Source organism: Alosa pseudoharengus, unplaced genomic scaffold (genome assembly GCF_046254945.1).
Source record: "Alosa pseudoharengus isolate Yale_2024_CS ecotype anadromous, Long Island Sound unplaced genomic scaffold, YU_APseudo_1.1 YU_APseudo_1.1_scf_21, whole genome shotgun sequence".
Lineage (NCBI taxonomy): Eukaryota > Metazoa > Chordata > Actinopteri > Clupeiformes > Clupeidae > Alosa > Alosa pseudoharengus.
Window position 1 is genome coordinate 28438087 of NW_027468674.1, and position 20005 is coordinate 28458091.

The window sequence follows — 20005 nt, forward strand, 5'->3', positions numbered from 1 at the left end:
CTAGAATAGCTTTGTCAGCATTTCTACAGAGGAAGAAAATGCGCGCTAGGAAGTCTGGGTAGGACATCAGTAGGTCAGCCATATTGTGTGTGCCCGTTCGGTCTGAAGGAGAGAGAGCATGAAGGGGTTGCGGGGAATTAGTCACTTATCGGTGAGACATTTGGCTTTTTCTACTTTTCACCAATCGGTGTAGCTTTTTGGCGTTGTCGGACTGTGCATAGTCAGGGTTTGGCTTTCATCCACTGGCCTTCTCCATATGATGTCGGAAGAGATACGTGACAGCTTGGCCTTGGCTGGTTAAGCTAGCTTCTAGCCAGAGTAACGTAAACGCAGCATCACGGCATCGTTATCTGTTGTCGATATACTTATGGGCTTAATTGGTGGATAATTTGAGTAACGGCAACAAAGCGTCGTGTTTGCTGTCCTGACCAGCATAATGCAGTATTGAGTTATGAGTAATCAACCCAAGCGACATAGATTAGGTAGCAGCTAACATGAGAGCTAATACAAACGTCATTATATTCAGCTGACGTCTAACGTTAATGTTCGGTTAACTTATGAACTCAACTCTTGCTAGTTTGTCTGGTCTGTTGATCTTAAATATAACACCAACCGTACTAGTTAGACATATTGTGGATGACTGAACTAAATGTAAATGTCAATGTCTTTAGGAGATGGGTCATCTTAGGACATTTTCTAGTTGCTCTAACGCTAACGTGCTTGCTTGCTTGCTTGCTATTCGGTTTTCATTACTAACGTTAACATTAACCCCTGCCCATGATGACGATGTTTTGACAGGGTTTGTCGGGGCACTGCTAGGGTATGTTAACGCTAACGTTAGCTTATGTCCTTCTAGACGAACCTAAACATGTGTACATTATAAAGTTAAATTTGATGCCAAGACTTACGTTAATTTAACTCGTTATAGCTGCTAATGAAAATGTGCACTGGAGGTCATTTCAGATCAATGGCTTGATTTGGAAACCTGATTATTACTGCTTTGTTAACGCTCCATATTATAACCAGTTTACAGGGGAAAGGAACTTGCTGTTCTTTTCCCACTCACACTCGTGTATGAAGTGAAAGCCTGCAAGACTAGCAGCTAACTTATTGTAATCATGGCATATAGTTTATACAGGCCAGAAGTCAGGAGTATTACTGATGAAGAGTCAATATAGTGGCAGTATGTCAATCTGGAAACTGTTTGCACTACATAACTAAGACGCATAGAATTGATGACCGCTATTGAAGAGACTGTTAGGCCTACCTCTTGTCATTAATGCAGTCTGCTCAAGTACATTATAGAGACAGACACACAAGCATGAAATGTACATTAGCAGAACACACAGCAGTTGACATAGCATGTTAACAGGTAACTTTTACTAAACCTAGTATAAATAGTCAGGTAACGCCAGTTCACAAGTAAATTGGTTAATTGTGTCTTGTGACATATGATCAAACAATGTTAGCATGTTATGTGTGGAGAAATTGCTCTGTTATTAGTCTGGTTGATGAAGTTTTTTCACTGTTACACTAATAGCACAAAATATCAGAAATTCATCCCTGCCATTTCATGCTCATTATCAACTTCTTGCCAAATGCAGCCAGACTCTCCAGTTCTTCATTGTCTGGGCTAATCTCTGTGTTTAAAAACAGCATCTTTTCATTTTCTTTTCAGCACCACTGAGTCAGTGGAGGCACTCCAATAGCCACCATCACTCAAATAAATTGCTGCAGCATGAGTAGCTGCTTTGTACAAAAGCATCTGTTAAGAACCATAACCATAACTGAACACACACATATGAAACATTTATAATGACGGAGCATTGGGATCGGACTAGGATGCCTCTCCTTTCCCCTCCCGTCCTATGCTCCCCATCACACACTCTCTCTCCTCTAGAGGTGTGATCTCGACTCACTGTCACCTCCTCTCCCTTTTCTGATTTGCAGAGGAGGCTTTATGCAGCCCAGGCTGCCCGCAAGGTGGACTTTGCGGCGGCCGCGGAGCAAGTAAAGTTTCGGCCGCAGGAAGTCCAGGTCAGTGAGTGATTTCTCTTTCTCTTCACAGAGGCGCTTCTATGCGGCAAGGGGAGGCAAGCAGTCTCTGAGTGAGCCTTTGGCTGGCATCAAGGTTTCCCCACGTGCCAGCCACTCTTTCCAGGATGTCCATGTATGTGTGGGGTGGGGCACAGGTTTTGCGTTGTGGAAGCACAATTAGTCATTGTTGCTACTGCTAACTGTACAAAATGCACAGTGTGTGCGTCAATTTTTTTCATATATGTAGACATGTTCTAACTCAGTACACATGTGCTTTTCTAGAGATGTTCCCTTTGGTGTAGATGGTTGTGATGTGAGTTTAGCCACAGCATAGCAATTGAGATGCTGAAGCTTCCCATAGGTTTCTTCAGTGACTGTAGTCATAAGTAAGGCACTTAACAATAAGTAAATCAAAAGTGATACCTGTCTCTATTGGCTCCTGCTTTTCAGGAAAGATTGAAACTTGACTAAACTTAAAAAAATGCTTCTGTTGTTTCTTCAAAGGTCACAAAATTGCCCAGTGGTTTGGTGATTGCTTCCTTGGAGAACTATTCCCCTGCTTCCAAGATTGGTGTGCTCATCAAGGCTGGCAGTCGATATGAAACCCCTGACAACCTTGGCGTCACTCACTTGCTCCGCCTGTCAGCCAACCTGGTAACTTTCAAACAAATGTGAAATGAAATACTGAATGTGATTAGTGTTCCTGTTTTAATCACTCTTGCTACACAGTCACATGATTTGTTTTGTATTTTTCTTTGCATTTCAGACCACCAAGGGTGCCTCTGCGTTCAGGATCACGCGTGGCGTGGAGGCCGTGGGTGGAAGCCTGGGGTGAGTCTGACTTGTGCTCTTGTCGCAACTTTTCTCCTCATGTTGCAGAGGCACTTTATTTGAATGTCACAGAAGTCGCAGTGCCTTTCACACAACATAGCTGAATCTCAATGTCCCCCCTAAGGTCTAAGCCCTGAACCCACACACAGTTAACGGACATCCGTCTTAAGTGATCAAGTTTGTGAGGGTGTAAGGGTTCAAAACGCTAATAACAGCAATGGGACAGCACCTGTGACCTATCATTAAAATTGACGACACAAAAAACGTGTTGCAAACACATTTCCGTTTTATGGCAGTTGCTTACTGATGTTTTTTCATGCTTCCAACCTCCCTTTGGGTAACCCCGTGTTTCACGTCACAACGCAATGAATTGTAGGTACTTCCCTTGAGTAAAGTGTTCATAGATGCCGACTTACGGAAAGGGCACAGAAAGGGTGCGAGTGAGCCCTCAAGCACTTCACAATTTCGCAGTGGGACAGCCCTAAGCCCTCACAAAGTTGATGTGAACGCGCATCAAAGTGTGTGAGTGCGTAAGGGGAGACATTGAGATCCAGCCCACATCTCCCCAGGGTTGAGGGTTTTAAAAACTTGTTACTTGAGGACCATGAAATGGAAGATTCATACCAATACTAATATAAAAATACCACTAAGATGTGAGAGACGTGACATAAGATGTTAAAATTGACAAGGTTGTAGGAGTCTGTGTTTATACCTCCAGTCCTGACTTCTAATTCATCTGGCTTTATCCTCTAGTGTGACATCATCCAGAGAGAACATGATCTACTCTGTGGACTGCTTGAGAGACCACATGTGAGCTCATTTCTTGTGACTCTTCAGCCATTTCTCTAATAAATTGACTTTTATCAGTCAGTGTTGTTAAAATTGTGTGTAATATATTTGACTTGTCCACCTGCAGGGACACAGTCATGGAGTATCTGATCAATGTGACCACTGCTCCAGAGTTTCGCCCATGGGAGGTGTCTGACCTTACGCCACGGGTCAAACTAGACAAGGCCCTTGCTGCCCAGACCCAACAGATAGGTTTGTTTTGTCCGAGTCTCTCTGTTGATTGTGACTCATAATGTTTTTCCAGTGGCACTGATTGAAAAGGTCTTAATGTATTTTTTTATTTTCAATAGGTGTGATTGAAGCTCTTCATGCTGCTGCATACAAAAATAACCTGTCCAACTCCCTGTACTGCCCTGACCACCGGGTGGGCAAGGTTACCTCAGAAGAGGTGAGATCGAAGCTCCCTATCACACTATGTTCGCTGTATGGACATCATTTGTCACTGTAGATTGACTATTTTCCTGTTTTGTTATCTAGATGCATGCATTTGTTGAGAGCAACTTCACAAGTGCCAGGATGGCTCTGGTTGGACTGGGTAAGTGATCACGTTGCCCTTCTGTACTTATGAGATACTAAGCTGGAGACCAGACAAATTTTACATTGCTTTGAATTTGCTCGGGCAGATCCATCTGGCCTCCCTCTCATTTAGACCGATTTCCCAAAATCACAACAAATCCAGGTACCAATTGGCCCATTTCACAATTTCTAGGTAAGGGTATCATTACCCTTGTTGATAGAATAGTGTTAGAAATACAACTACTCTCGCATCGCGTTGCAATAGTTATACTTTGTTCCCTGAAGTTGGTAGTAGGCCTTTAAGCAACGCAGCGGCGGACTGATATTACCAAGACTACTACTAGGTATCCCCATTGGAGTGCGCTTCTCTGTTTACTTTTCGGCGCAATACTACTAACCGGAGCAAGTATAATTCCGCTGCTGAAAGAAACGGAATATGTAAATGTAATGCGATCATTGAAATGCATGGACAGAATAATGTTAGGAATAAAACTATCAACACAGACATTTACATCGATAGTCTGGCGTTATAATTTATTTGCCTCGTGTGTACTGTGGAGTGGGTAAGACTGTTTTTAGTGGCAGGCTAACACATACTGATGACTTGCGCTAGCTTAGCACCTGCGAACTCTGCAACTAGAAGGACTAGAGCAGCGGTTCCCAAACTTTCCCCCCCGCGTACCACCGCCTACATTCCGACTCGGCTCGCGTACCCCCACCATCCGACACATAAACACATAAAAACGTAACTCATTCTATACTCGGCTCGCGTACCCCCCCCCCCCAGTTAAAAAGTTATGAAAAGTAGCCTGCATAGTAGCCTAACTACATCCACATACAATATCTTATAATAGGCCTACAACGCCTGACAAGGATGTATTCGTTTAGGCTATACAGCCTAGAAAGGCTAAACGTAGGCTACCTTTAGTTTGTTAAATGTAAAGCCTAGCTTAATGTTACCTTTCTTGCCCATCTGAAATAACTCCTAGCTTTGCTCCTTCCCTCCTTTCTGTTTTTGTTGTTTTCAAAAACCTGTTATATCCGCGAAACTTTCCCACCACGGACCATCCAACGCATTCAAAAGTAACGCATTCTAGCTATTCCAGGCGTCATGTTTAATAAGCTGCCCTTTTTTGATGAACACATACAGAGTTTATAAATGATATCCTTTAATTTCATGTTTCCATATCATTATGACCTGATTCGAAATTATGTATTTATTCATGAATTTATTACAAAAGATTTAAAATTTTCATTTTACACCTGTCCGCCATAGCCCTTTTCATCTCGCGTACCCCCTAGAAGCAGCTCGCGTACCACCGGGGGTACGCGTACCACAGTTTGGGAATCCCTGGACTAGAGGATATGTGTTGAAAATGGTCTCGACTGATAAATATCACACTTGCTAACTTGGAAATGAGGTCCTATGTCCAAAATCCTAAACCACACCCCTTTAACATGGTGACGATGTCATGTGACATGGGTCTAATCATGTCCCCTTATCTGGCATGCAGTGGGCTATATGCGATGATAAACAGAGGAGAATTGTTTGGTGTCAGCCAAAACCATTATAGTTTCCATCTTTATAAACTACAAGAAGGTCCAAGAAGAAATATGTGAACACATGCATGTAATCAGTGATTCTCTTGGGTAGATTAAAACACCTGGATAAACATGTTTGCTTTGTATTCAATTCTCTGAGCATTATTTGAATGAAACTTTGAATCAAGTTCCAGTGATGGCGTAGATTTAGCTTAGTGCTTTGTCGATAGCTTCTCCTGTGACATACACGTGTATTTTTTTACCTTTTGTAGGAGTGGACCATACAATTCTGAAGCAGGTTGGGGAGCAGTTCCTGAACATCCGCAGTGGAATGGGAACTGCTGGCTCTAAGGCCCAGTATCGAGGAGGTCAGACCTGTGAAACTTGCATTCAGAACATCAGATAATGTATTTCAACTTTACAGCCATGATCACTTACCTAGTATAAACCGAGATGTATTTATGGCAACTCTGCCGTTCTCGGTATTTCAGGCGAGATGAGGCACCAGGGGACCAGCAGCCTGGTGCACGCGGCAGTGATGAGCGAGGGTGCCACAGCGGGCTCCGCAGAGGCTCTGGCCTTCAGCGTCCTGCAGCACGTGCTGGGCGCTGGGCCCCACGTCAAGAGGGGATCCAACACCTCCAGCAAGCTGACCCAGGCTGTCTCCAAGGCCACTGCTAGTCCCTTTGATGTGAGTGAACCTCCCTGACATGTATGGAGATTATCCTCTGTTTTCTCCTCGGGAGGTGGTAGCGCAGCGGCTAAGGAGCTGGGCTAGCATGCAGTAGACTGAAAAGGTTGTGTGTTCAATTCCCGGCTTCCACTGCTGTACCTTTGAGCAAGCCACTTAACCCCCGAGTTGCTCTTGGGAGAATTGCCCTTGTAATATAATTGACATGTGTAAGTCGGTTTGGATAAAAGCGTCTGCTAAATGAATAACTGTAAATAAATGTTCTCCTTTCATTCTGACAGAAAGCGTGGTAGAGCGTAGGGCTACTCGATTACAGCACAAATCACTCTTGGTTTTTATTATCTCTATCTCTTTTGCCATGGAGATGATGACTCAGTATGTTTTCTGCTGCTTCCATACAGGTTTCTGCTTTCAATGCGAACTACTCAGACTCTGGTCTCTTCGGAGTCTTCACCATTTCCCAGGCAGCTGAGGCTGGTGATGTGAGTATTTAACAAAGAGACCCTGTTTCCTGCTGAAATCAACCCCTCATTTTAAAGAGCAGAGGTTTAGTGTTAGCGTTTATTGGTTTGTAGTGATGCAGGGCAACTATGTGGACATTGAAATGTCATATATTTATATAGGTTATACTGTATGTTGAGATACATCATTGTGATTATACAGTTAAATAGCAGTTACCTTAAGAAAAGTTCAGTTCCCACCATATAACATATAGCTTGTAGTCTGTAGTGTTATCTCTGTATTTGGTGATGCTTGACACATGGTCTGGTTCTTCTCTTTGCAGGTGATCAAAGCAGCGTTAGGTCAGGTTAAAGCTGTGGCCGAAGGAGGCGTGACTGCAGAAGATATCAGCCGTGCCAAGTGAGTCCCTTAAGCAATACTGAAATATGCACTTTCAAACAAACAAACCTAACTTGTATCAGTAGTTTACAAAAGGCATGATTTTGGTTTCATTAGGTGCTTAAAACCTATCTTGACCAAACAGTGATCCACATGCAGAGCCATACCATAATACCATACCAATGCCGACACTGCTCTATTTGCTACACTAGCAGAAGATCCAAAACGAGGTGTTCTGATGGTGGTTACGTCTTTATTGTTTTCATGTAGATGTTTCATTACTATTGAAAGGGGATGTAGAGTAGTAGTCAAAAAATGGAAATGCTTCAAGGCTTAAAGTTAACGAAACAAAGGCATGTCTGAAACGGAAAAAAAATCTTCTAAGTGGCATTAGGTGGCAGCAAGGCATCGAGGCATGTCCGAATCAAATATTTGTATACAATTCTGCCTTCCAAGATGCCCTCATTTTACTCAATTGTGAAGGCAGCGTACATGATTCCTTCATGCTGCCTTCGACTAACGATTGTTGAGAACGTCTCTACTACAACTCCCACTGATCAAGTCAGCTGTTGGTATCGGGGAATGGCATGCTTGATGCCTGCTACGGCAAGTAACTCATTAGGCAGCGAGGCAGCTGGCAGCTGTCTTCCGTTATGGACAGACCCATAGATACTGTCCCCTGATGTCACTATGCACTTTCTACTTTGTAAACAAATGCATTACAGTCACACAAAAGATACCACATGCACAGAAGACTGTGACAGTTAAGTGAAGACAGTTATTTAATAACTATTATGTCACTAGATCTAGAAGCAAGTCTGTTTTTTCTTTCTTTCAATAATAAACACTGACAGGGAAGCTACACCAGGCCACGTAACTGAAGCGTTCCGTTCGCGACGCGTAAAATCCACTTTAGAAGATCAGTCTATTTTTTTTTTCGAACGTACGCACCGCTATCACGTCTGGTGTAGCTACTTCCATTGATTGCAGTGGAAGCTAATTGTGGCAGCAGACGCAATGCGAACGGAACGCTTCAGTTACGCGCCTGGTGTAGCTTCCCACTGACTGCACCCTCACACCAAGTCAGCATCTTTAATCTACTGTACCTTTCTCCATGGGTAGTGGTACATGGTTAAAACCACTTTCCAGTTTCCACTGTCAAAAGAATTGCATTTAAAATGGACTTGATATAAATGGACAGTGTCACAAGTCAAATCATAAACAGCTCATCCTTCTGTATTGTTTTATGTAATGCAGTGGATTGCTGTGATATTGGCGTAATGCTTTTCAATACAGGCCCAATGGGCTAGAGGCTGAAACCTCTCCTGTGCTGTAGGCAGGGCCTGAAGTTAACTTTTTTGGCCACCAGCCACTGTGGCAGGTGAATTTTGAAATCCACCTGCCACAGTGGTTTTTTACCAGCCAAAATTATTTTGTGCCCAAAATAAAGGTGAACAAAAATGCATAAGAATGGTTCTTGAACTTGTACAGATTAAACACATTACAGTACTCAAGTAAAAGTAAAAAAGTACTTTGTTAATAAATGACTCAAATAGGCCTAACAAGTTACTTTTTTGTAGGCCTACATTTCTATATTTTTGATGGACCTTTAAAGGGATACAAAAGTATCCTTTATGCCTATTTGCTTTTCTCCTCCTCTGTAGGCTAATCATATAGTCAAACATATTTTAAAAGCCCAATTCAAATATATTTTATTTAATATACTTTGTCATAGCCAGAATAAGCAAGTGGCTATGGATTGAAAAGCAGTCTTCCAATACATTGCAGCTGATTCTTCTGCTTTGCATAACTTAACCATACAGACAATGTAACCTAAAAACAATGGCTATATTATGGGTAGACCTATATTTAGGCTATAATAGCCTAGGCATATCCACTCGGGCAGAGCGACAGAGCAGGTTATCGTTTTTTTCAGCCGACCGTCTCATGTCATGTCCTGCAACATTGAGGCTACATAAATGAATGCTATAGGCTTTTTCTAACTTGTATGCTCGATTTCCAGTGCATTTGCTTTGCTTGTAAAGTTGTAGGCCTACTTTCCTTGTCCAATGTGCTTGTTGAACGATGCTGGCCAGAAATGAATATATGTGGAAGTTTCCGTGTCATGTCATACCGCTAGTCTCGTTGGCACTCTGGCAGCCTCACCAGAAGATGCAGCAACTGGCAGGACGTCATTGCGTTAACTGAGTTGTTAGCTATATAGAACATTTACTTCTGTGTAGTAGGCTACATAGGCCAGCCATTACTTTTATAATCGCGGGGAAACGTAGCAATGCTTTCTGAAGCCCTGTTTCTTTTCTCCCACGCCGTTGTGTACCGGGGAGAGGTGCTCTTTTCTCCCTTGAGATACTTTCTCCAATAATAAACTTGTTTTCGTAACGAAAGGCAATTGAAAATGTAGCGGAGTAAAGAGTACATTTCCTACGGCAATCCCAACAGTGCATCTCCTTGCTCAGTGTTGTGTTGTCTTATTGGCTACCCGCCAACGTGGCAGGTAGATTGACAGTTTCACCCGCCAATCACAAAAGTTACCCGCATTTGGCGTGTGGGCGGGTGCCAATTTCATGCCCTGGCTGTAGGCATGGGCCAGAAATCATCCTAGGTCTAAACAAAATATTTAAATACATGCACAGCCAGACAAAGCTGCTCAGTAGCACCTTTTGCCTTTCCATAGCAATTAAAGGCCACTGGAAAATATTATGTAATATACACACACACACAAAAACACACACAAAAACACACACATAAACCTTGAATCTTGCCCAATACTCATTTGATCTTATTACAACACCTGTAGTTGTGATGAATGACCAGTTTAATGTCATGACGGGTGTTCATGTGGAAGTGGTATGATGCCATTGAGTGTTTGTTACCATGTCTACGTGCAGGAATCAGCTGAAGGCCCAGTATCTGATGTCCCTGGAGACCTCCGAGGGCTTGTTGGAGGCCATCGGCACTCAGGCCTTGGGAGAGGGCACTTACCACACCCCGGAAGCAATGTCCCAGAAAATTGATGCTGTGTCATCAAATGATGTTGTCAATGTAAGTATGATCTTTAAACACGTGTGTACACATACACTGAAATGCTTTGGGGTGGAATCCTGCTGGTGTTTATATGGCATTATCACAAATGATTCACTTGGTTGGATTATTCATGTGTGTTCTGTATTATTCACGGTGTAATTCTGTTTCTGTCTCTGCCCAGGCTGCGAAAAAATTTGTTGCTGGCAAGAAATCAATGGCATCCAGTGGACACTTGGCGAACACACCCTTTGTGGATGAAATTTAATCTGCAACCTTTATTCCCTAATATTTATAAACTGAATGGCAAACAACTGTCCTTCAGCCCATGTAAAAAGCAACAAAAATGGTTTTCATTCTCACGGCCACATTGTTCAAACAGAATAACTATTGTCTGAACAAAATAACTGTATTCGTGTCAACAATCAGTCCTCATGGTTGTATTATTTTTGTAATGTGGACAAGGAAGTGGAGAGCAGAGGGATCTGTGGTCTTTAAGATTGTATAGCTGATGTAAATGAATAAAATCTCTACCGGAGTTTTGAAGAGTTTTTTTTTCTTTTTTATGATATTTTTTATTGCAAAATGTAGAGTAATAGGATACAGATAAGAGACACACACATTTCATAAATTTAGAAATCTATGGCCCCTAATTTAAATGCTGGGCAAGATCTAACTAAAGCTTGATTAATAACTACGCAAAAACTATTTGCAAATTTAATACCATGAGAAAGATCTGATGCACAAACATCAGAGGGTCAGCTAAAAACTGTATCACACAACATGATTCCCTTAGTTCATGCACACGTTTTTTGCCCATAGTCTGACTTTGCACTTTGCCCAGCATATAAATGAGTCCCCTTAGAGATCATCAACCTTAAACCATTAATTGTTTCTAATTCTGGATGAAACTGAAATCTTCCAATACACTGTGATGCATGGGTTTATTCCCAGTGTAATTTATTAACATTTTTTATTATAGTTGATATTGAGTTTCATAAACTGAATGAATGGCTGTCAATCGTAGTTGGTGCGTCATCCAAACATCGCCCCTCATGCAAGCTACGCAACTGACTAGCCAACTATCAGTCAACAGGACCCCGATCTCTCGCGAGAACAGGGGTCATATGTATGTGTACTTGTGGGGAGGTCTGAGAAACGCGTAGCTCTCCAGCTGATGTCTTGCAATGAGCTGTGTGTGTTGCACATCGATAAAACAAGATGGAGCAACGCTACTGAAGTATACAAAAAAATATATCTACTTCCTGTCTCTTTTTCTTTTCAAAGAACGCAACACATCTTCAGTGAAGACCAAATGGCGAATAGGCTCACATGCGTCCTTTAAACGACGAGGACCTTGTATGCGTGAGTTGTGATGGGGGAACAAGGGGCACAGGAAATGGATAACCAGCTGCACAAGAGCCCCTGTGAGAGATTCGACATTCGGCGGACTTTCAGCTTTCAGTGGGGCACAGGGCTCGGTGAACGTCTCAGTCTGAATTGCCCAAGAGGAACAAACATTATTTGTCCCGTTTAGGGCCAAGTTCTGCATATAAGTTCGAAAGAAACGGTTCTGATGTGCTCTTTACCTCGTCAAAAGATTATGCCATTGTTTTGCTTCGCACCATGGGGCCAGTGATGGAGAACTACAGACATATAATCCCTGACTGTGCTAAAATCTGACATAACGGACTATTTGAAAAGATCACTTGATTGTGGTAACCTCTCCCTTTAATTTATACAGGCGTGTACGCAATGAGAAATGGATAAATTAACCATTATCTCAGGATGTCTCTTTCTCGCAGCCGATATTTTCGCCATCGCTAGTATTGCAAACCCCGACTGGATCAACACCGGGGAAGCAGAGGGTAAGAATAATGCATCGACCAGTTGTCCTATCCCGTTAGGACTAACCTCTGTACTGTTTGAACTAAACTTTGATTTGCATAGGCTACAGTATAAGTTTGTCAGACCTCAACAAATTCTACATTTAAAGTTGGCACGATGGCGAAAGTGAAGCAGCACACTTTTGCTTGTCTGGCAGTGTTCTTCTGGAGTGGGAGCTTTTTTTGTTTAATGAAATAAAATGATTAATTCGTGATGCATTTTGCCGAAAATAGTGCACTTATGGGTCTACTTGCGTGGTTTTGGTTTTCAATAGCTTATAGCCGATAGCCCATGAACGCATCTTGTTTCTCATAAATAAGATGATGACATCGTTCAATGATGACTAGTTTGTTTTAAGAAAGCGCTTACTTGTTACCTAAGTTGGTGTTTATTCAGCCTACTTCAGGCTGACTGTGTAGAGCATATTTAGTGCTTAACCTAATATGGACCCCAAATCTTGAAAATAGTTAAGTGTTTGTGAAGAAGACCAGCTAGGCCCACATTCGAAACCAACCGGTCACCGTGGTATAATTTGCTTAATGGTAATTCGCCATTGTTGGTCAGTGAAGACTTTTGTGGTACTTCTAATGAAGACCCCTGGGATGAATATTCTTTCCACGGGCAAAGATAATCTAAACATGCTGTGCTGAATTTGTTTTGGAAATGTACACTGTCATGATGCACTTTCCTGTCCCGTGAGGCAGCCTTTGGGTAATTGTTTAGGAAAGAGAAACGGCCTCCTTTGCACTTTGATGGTGAAGTATTTGATCTGAGTTCTGTAAGCAAAACACTATAAAATAAGTAATTGTAGGCCAGAGAGCTTGTGGAAGGTAAGCAGACCTGCATTTGTTTGCTGTAACCTATTAACTAAGCACCCTGGTGGTGCAGACCCAGGTATGTCGTTGTTCAGCAGTTTGCCAGGTGGAAGGATTTTGTTTAGTGGTCTGTGGTGGGCGATGGCGTGCCTGGCAGTTATTATGCAGGTATTCTGATGTGAGGTTTAAAATCAGCAGGAGGTGGACCTGAGCTGGATAGGTGATAATAGATTGCAGACACTGATTGAGCTGAGTGTTGTCCTCCTCACCACTCATCTCCTGAAAACAAACACATGTCTGAAAGTACAGCTGTTCTGCAGCTTCAGAGACCAATTCTTTTATTTTTTTATGATCTACCAAAAAGTGCCAGAGAACAAGGCGTACAACTTATTCTGTTGCCAGGATAAGCATGTGGATTTGGCCTGCAGTTCTAAAGAGGCTCTTGACAAAGCATCTTTAGAATAATTCTAATCTTCTGTACATTAAACATTAATGAACAGACATGTTTAGTTTAGTTGAATTTTTATTTTTTTAAATGTTCCCCTCACAAAAAGACATGGTCCTGTGAGGTCAGCATGGAAGACTCCTTGTAGAATCCTTTGCACTGCGTTGTCAAAAGACTCCAGTCTGCCTACTTCAGCAGTATTATTTGTTTTTGCACACGAAGTAGCCTGTTCCCTGAGTTGACCAAGACATAACATAACTTCTGTATAATTTGGTGCAGGACATCACTGACTGAGTTGTTAGGCTATAGTTTGTTTTGACAGTAACCTACTGAACTGTCTCACTACACTGTGGTTTTGCCTCTGTTATCAAAGACTGGAATTGTCTGCACCGCTTCCTTCATCGTGAATTAGTCATAAACGCATGGATAAGGTCTCTTGCCATGTAATGTGTTGCTTCAGATATTCAAGTTCATGTGCAAATTCTTGCCTGTTATAGTCAGTGCAAAACGGTAATAAATCCGTTAATGAAGATACATTTGTCAAGACGCAGGTTTCAAATCTCCTCCTGCTTTGAAGCCAGGGTGTTGTTTTCAGTTCCCGCTAACAAAATCAGCAGTTCATCTTTTTTTGTCGCACCCATCCCCGGGCCACACAGAGGAAGCCTCTCTTGTGTCTTTCGAGTCCCCGGGAAGATGTCTCTCTCTCCCAGTTCCTCCCTTTCTGGGATGGCGAGCTGGAGCCGTCTGTGTCACACATCCCTCATTTGTCAAATCCCCCGGGGAGTCTCTCCATAGCGGGGGCCGTGGGCCCTCCCTTCCATACGCACTTACCAAGAGTGCCACTGTGATGCTCACACGGGAACAGGAAGAGTGAGCTCATTGGGGAGGTTATTAGGTCTTAGTCATGCTGCTTGTTGGAAAACATAACACTGCCATACACTAGGGATGTATAAGGCACTGATGACTTTTGATTTAGAGAATTTAGCTTATTTAGTTGAAGACATGATGAGTTGGAGCATAATTGCTCTTGAAATTATCGAATGCAATTTTTATTGCATAACCTTGTCATTATATGGTATGCTTGTAGCTTGTTAAGTCTCCTATGGGTTGTTTTTGCAACCACATGGAAGTCTGTGGCTGACTGTGACTTAGTTGCCACATTGCAGCAATCAACACAGGAGTGCTCTTGTTTTTTATTATCTTCTTTGTTTAGAGGTGCTCATTTTGTAATAAGACGTTACAGAGTGGCAGAGAGGATTATGGAGTAATGTGTGATAGAACACTGTGTGTGATAGAACACTGTCATTGCGCGAACAAATGATGGTGTCATGGTACATAGCATTTGTTGGCATATCATGTTTTGCCGCAGAATATCTAATACATCTAATACAATTAATGACATCCTACACCCAGTGCACCTTGAGTTCTGACGAATTTATAGTGTAAGACAACGGAAATGTGAGGCTTGTTTTGACATCAGTTTGACTAGGTATATATGAACTTGTAAAGCCCTGTCAACTGCCTGGTAAAACATTGGAAACAATTTTTTTTGGATAAATCCCAATGGATGGGTGGTCGTTTTAGTAAAGTATTGATAGTTGTTTAGTTTCCAGTGTCTTCTCTCCTTTACTTGGTGATAACTGGACTTCTGTTATTAACATACAGGTGCTCTGACAGTGGGCCTTGTCCAGCAATGCCAGACTATTCACGGGCGAGACCGGACCTGCATCCCTCCCAGCCTCCCACCGGAGTGGGTCACTACACTCTTCTTCATCATCATGGGCATCGTCTCCCTCACCATAACCTGCGGTCTGTTGGTGCTCTCACACTGGCGGCGGGAGGCCACCAAATATGCTCGCTGGATCGCCTTCACAGGAAGTGAGTTGCAAACATGATGTGGTCAATATGCTAGTGTGTGGCCATCACCGTGGTTTCTCTCTGACCTGGTGACAGAGCAGCAGCACGCTATTCCTCACTTTGCTCACAGGTGTAAAATTAAGATCAAATTTGCAGTCGGGGTTCTCCTGGTAAAATATTTTGAATGAAATGTATCCACAATCGTGGCACAAATCACAGTTACATTTATTGACCAGCCTTTGGGGAAATAATTCAGTTAAGCTACAGTTTACTGCCAGTAAGGTAGTTTCATGATATGTGTGTTGTATTGACATTATTGTATCGAGCATGTATAGCCCACTTTATTGGAAACCTTTTTTGCTCAATTTTAGACTTCTGTGAAATTATAGCTTGTAGCATTCAGGCCAATGCAAGCTATTACAAAGACTTAGTTCAAGGAAGACATGCTAATTGTCTATATGCCACACACTTCCGAGAAGGCTTTTCAGCCAGCAAAAACATTTCAGACCATTTTCGACCTAATATCCTGATAAGATATAGATTCACTTACAGCTCATTGGACTTATCTGCAACCCTTGCAGTAGGCCAGGAAACCACTCCAGCCTGTTGGAAGATGGCAGCCTCTTAGACCTCATCTCATGAAGAGCCTCTCTGCATCAGCGCTATTTGTGGATGCAGTGAATCTGTGTATTCATGAGTCCTTTGCACATCTGAGATGGCATTAAAAATCATTCTCAAAAGGACTGTTGTTGAGCCTGTAATCAGGCTAAAGGTTGCCTCTGTTGAGAAGTACATTCTCAGGCCTGGCCATCATTGCTAATGCATTTCTAGCTATGTGTGCATTTGCTGCTCAAGGCTCAGGAACCAAGCAATTTTCAAAAGCGTTGAAGAATAATTTGTTCTGTTCTCTTTTCTCTTCCAGTGGTTCTGTTTTGCATGGCTGCTCTCATATTTCCCATTGGATTTTATATCGATGAAGTTGGAGGACAGCCTTACAAGTTGCCCAATAACACCGTTGTTGGTTCCTCTTACGTACTTTTTGTCCTGTCCATTTTCTTCACAATAGTGGGACTACTCTTTGCAGGAAAGGTATGCTTACCTGGCTGATAAACTCTTTCCCACTGTTGTAGTTAAGTTGGAAATAAATCAAACCTGTAAGGGTTTCAAAGCATTTCCTCAAAATGCTTAAACGAGAACAGGGATATGAGACACTTGTGTTTCCAGAATTTTCCCTCCTGTAATGCACTACGGAAGATGATGGTCCACTCCGCAAGGAACACGAAGAGGCTATTCAAACAGAAGAATGCCACCATGCCATAAACATCAGGCTTGCTGATCACAACAGCACAAACCATTAATAAGCTCCAGCTTAAATCATCTATTACCCTTATTTGCATTCAATTTCTATGGTCACTATTATTTAATAGTTCAGTTCTCCGAGCTTGTGTTTCAGCGCTGTTTTACTCTGCAAAGGCTACAGTTGAACTTTAGCCCTTAACTTCCCAGAGATGTCTATAAGGGGTGGGAGCTTCTTGGAGGTGTAACCTGGGTGAACACAGAGGTTCACAAACATCCAAGTGAGATCTCTCCCAAGAGATGGCTTGTGAAGAGTGAGGGAGAAGTAGTCAAAAGTTTTTTTTTTTTTTTTCTGTCTCTTTCCAAAGGGAACGTATATAAATATTTAAAAACAAGCCAGTCAGGACTGCTGGTTGTGTGTATGTGGGGCTGGCCACAGACTCAAGAAAGTGGCGAAATGTCTCTCCTCAGTGGGCAGCCCTCACAATCTGATCAATTGGTGGAACAGAACTGTAAAGAAAGAAACAATTTCCAAGGTCATGTTTATGTTAATGATTCAGTCGAGCTTACAATTTGCTTTTCCTGTAAATGCACTGCATCAGGGTATTTCAGAAATCTATTTGTTTTCTTATTCTATTTGCTTCATTAAATGTGTAAGTCTGTTTGGTTATTTTGTTACCCAAGAATCTGTAATGGATTATATAAATTTGAGGAAGCACTGTGATGGAATTGAACTACTTGGGCAAATACTAAGAGCCATTATAAACTGTTACAGACCAAAACTGACTGGTGTTTGTGTTGCTTTGAAAAAGTAAGTTTGTATGCACTGGTATGGAGACTTCTTTGGAAAACTGTGGGTCAAACACAGATTGCCTTGTAACACCTGTCTTAATCTCAAGAGAGCATTTACAAGGTACCCTGTATCTGACCTTCCACAGCACGCTTCACCTCGAAGGCTATTTAAAGCCACCTCGAGCTCAATATTCCTTCTCTTTGTAAGGTGCCCTTTTTAGCTGAATGTGTCCTGCTGTTTCCATGGCAACCTCCAGTACTGGAGGAAAGGAATGAATGGCTTTTACTTTACTTCATCCAATCAATTCAATCAGTACCAGGCACCAACAATGGCAAAAGGAATATTGTCAAAACATACAATTATTCTGGAGGAGGTAAAAGGTGTGGTGACAGACGTGTGTAGCCTATAAAGTTTCCATTTCACAATCTAATACAATGTGAAATAAAAATGTAGGCTACTAAATAATGACAGTTGGTTGCCTGAGGAAGAGCCAGGGGCTCGAAACGTTGCACGCAAAATAAAAAACCTTCCATGGGAGCTATATGGTGTGCGGATCACTCTCTTTTACTACTAAATAATGACAGACGTGGCCTAGATTAGGTAGACATTTTCCTCACAATTACCATTTCTTAAAGCAGTTGATAACAAGTACATTGACACTATTGCAGCAGAGGACCGTGAGAGAGTGCTGGGTTTTTCGAGCCACTAGATGGCGTATCTCTGTGTGTCGTTGTGAGACATTCAGTCTATTTCGAAGACAACGAATAGCATTTCTCGGGCCAATTATATTTTATTGTGAAAAAAAGTTGGGGAACGTAAACATCACTAGGATCCTAGAAAAAAAGAAAAAGGTATCTGGCAGCGGTGGGATTCGAACCCACGCCATCGAAATGACTGGAGCCTAAATCCAGCGCCTTAGACCACTCGGCCACGCTACCATACCACCACATGTATTTTGATTGGTGAATTTGTTATGACTATTCAGTCAATATATCCCACGAAATCTGATTCATGCAGTCCACAAATGTACATCATGCCAAACATATAACTTTTTTTTTATCATACCGCTACAGCAAGACAATTTTTAAATGGGTTCTACTGCTGTTAGATTGCTAATTTCAGCGTTAGCATTCGTGTGCGTGCAGAAGGCGAACGTCAAACTTGCACCAGTCCAGGTTGTTTACCAACATTTGTCTCAAGACAGGTTATGTGCAATAATGTATGACTTAAGTTAACTAAATTGGTTTTAATCGCATACAAATATTGCCTGCACGCTGTCAAGTTGTTGCCCAGCTTGCTTGATTTCTTGCCGACTTTTCTCACCACGTCTCAACTGTGTGAAACCCGTTTCAGCCAGTTCAGCCTGATCTTTGTGTCAAATACCTTATAGACCCTTTCAAGAGAGTTCCATTATCAGCCACAGCCATACTAGAGAATTTGTACAGCACGGCCCGTAGAAGGGCTCTGGTCATACTTAACTCTCGTTTTCAACAAGTAATAATTCATGGACAGGTTATGCATTCAAATAATAAGGTTTGCATATGGCTAAACCAATTCGAGAGGATTTGCTGCCATCTACTGGTCGGCTACACTACGTGTACAGGGTTGCCAGATTGGGCAATTGGGCGGTTTTGCCATCTATTTTGCGGGCAAAAATGGGTTTGGGCGGGTGTATAAAAATTGGGCTGGTTTCGGATCAGTTCGGCGAGTTTTTGTAGCCTTAACAGAGGCACTTCAGACCCTTCTTCCAGCGACCGTTTCTGGTCAGCAGGCAGCAGTCTCTCACTCAGTCACTCACACACCCTCTGGCTGACGTGCCCCCTAAACGCACGGCTCTCAGCTCACGTCACCTTATGTTTCGAAACATGCATTCTAGCTATATAAATGGCATAATACCATAACCGCGAGATATGCGCTTCACAATGACGGCAATTAGTTGTTAGATATTCACAGCAAACAGTAAAGCCCAGCAGTAATTTATCCAAATTAACACATATTTCAAGTACCATTCATGATGTTTTCAAACATTGAAGTTGTGGGAAGTTTAAGCTGTATGTTTCTTTCGTCCCCCGTCGTTTCATTTATCCCGGCCAGGAGGGACGAATGAAACAAAACGCACGTTCGATTTCTCCTTAAATAAGGCCTGAATGGTTTTGTTCAGAGCTGAAAATGCAACAGTATTTGACAGAGGACAGATGTAGGTTGCTTGTGACAAAATATTAGCTTTCAGTGTTTTACGATGTCTTTGTAAATTACGTTTAATTAAAAAGTGTTTGAGTCCAGTTCTCCCCTACTCCGGCGCAGACCGCCCGTCAAACACACAGCTCGCGGGGTTTTCAAACTTAGCTAACTGACTGACAATGTCAATATGCCAAAGTGGGCAAAGAGCATTTTCTCATTACATTCAATCTCTTCATGAGTGTGCACACTGCTGAAAGATTACCTACGAGACAGGATGGACTTACCCCTTCTTTCAGGGTTGATGGATGTGCGCAGGTCTTGCGCGAATGGCTTGACATAGGACTACGGCCCACGTTCCGTCCAGCCCGACAGTTGTTGAGGAA

At 42.3% G+C, this 20005-nt stretch overlaps 2 protein-coding genes and 1 non-coding gene across 4 annotated transcripts; 2 read left to right on the forward strand and 1 right to left on the reverse strand.

Annotated features, from left to right (window-relative positions):
* The first annotated feature begins 62 nt into the window (after positions 1–62).
* On the forward strand, positions 63–10886 carry uqcrc2b (ubiquinol-cytochrome c reductase core protein 2b). 2 transcript variants are annotated; one of them, XM_076298476.1, is made up of 14 exons: positions 63–151; positions 1951–2037; positions 2542–2691; positions 2804–2868; positions 3622–3678; positions 3785–3909; positions 4008–4105; positions 4195–4252; positions 6048–6143; positions 6267–6466; positions 6868–6948; positions 7251–7327; positions 10216–10369; positions 10533–10886. In XM_076298476.1, the coding sequence occupies exons 1-14, from the start codon at positions 119–121 to the stop codon at positions 10614–10616; spliced, it is 1365 nt and encodes a 454-aa protein (XP_076154591.1). In that variant the 5' UTR covers positions 63–118; the 3' UTR covers positions 10617–10886. The 2 variants fall into 2 exon arrangements, with proteins under 2 accessions (XP_076154591.1, XP_076154590.1); XM_076298475.1 differs by lacking the exon at positions 1951–2037 and adding an exon at positions 2069–2170.
* A 621-nt stretch (positions 10887–11507) lies between these two features.
* LOC143138062 (uncharacterized protein C16orf52 homolog B-like) lies at positions 11508–17778 on the forward strand. The gene is made up of 3 exons (XM_076298477.1): positions 11508–12216; positions 15161–15373; positions 16275–17778. Exons 1-3 carry the CDS (start codon positions 12111–12113, stop codon positions 16457–16459), a joined length of 504 nt encoding a protein of 167 aa, XP_076154592.1. The 5' UTR covers positions 11508–12110; the 3' UTR covers positions 16460–17778.
* A 519-nt stretch (positions 17779–18297) lies between these two features.
* trnal-uag (transfer RNA leucine (anticodon UAG)) lies at positions 18298–18379 on the reverse strand. Its single transcript has one exon. It is a non-coding gene; the product is annotated as a tRNA-Leu (tRNA).
* Positions 18380–20005: the final 1626 nt, after the last annotated feature.

What these genes read in the sequence shown, in the direction of transcription:
- uqcrc2b (XM_076298475.1), top strand. Translation starts at nt 119, where the DNA reads ATGAAGGGGTTGCGGGGAATTAGTCACTTATCG. An exon ending in TCCGCCTGTCAGCCAACCTG is followed by an intron (nt 2,692 to 2,803) that starts GTAACTTTCAAA and finishes TTTGCATTTCAG; the next exon opens with ACCACCAAGGGTGCCTCTGC. An exon ending in AGGCAGCTGAGGCTGGTGAT is followed by an intron (nt 6,949 to 7,250) that starts GTGAGTATTTAA and finishes TTCTCTTTGCAG; the next exon opens with GTGATCAAAGCAGCGTTAGG.
- LOC143138062 (XM_076298477.1), top strand. Translation starts at nt 12,111, where the DNA reads ATGGATAAATTAACCATTATCTCAGGATGTCTCTTTCTCGCAGCCGAT. An exon ending in CAACACCGGGGAAGCAGAGG is followed by an intron (nt 12,217 to 15,160) that starts GTAAGAATAATG and finishes ATTAACATACAG; the next exon opens with GTGCTCTGACAGTGGGCCTT. An exon ending in CTGGATCGCCTTCACAGGAA is followed by an intron (nt 15,374 to 16,274) that starts GTGAGTTGCAAA and finishes TTTCTCTTCCAG; the next exon opens with TGGTTCTGTTTTGCATGGCT.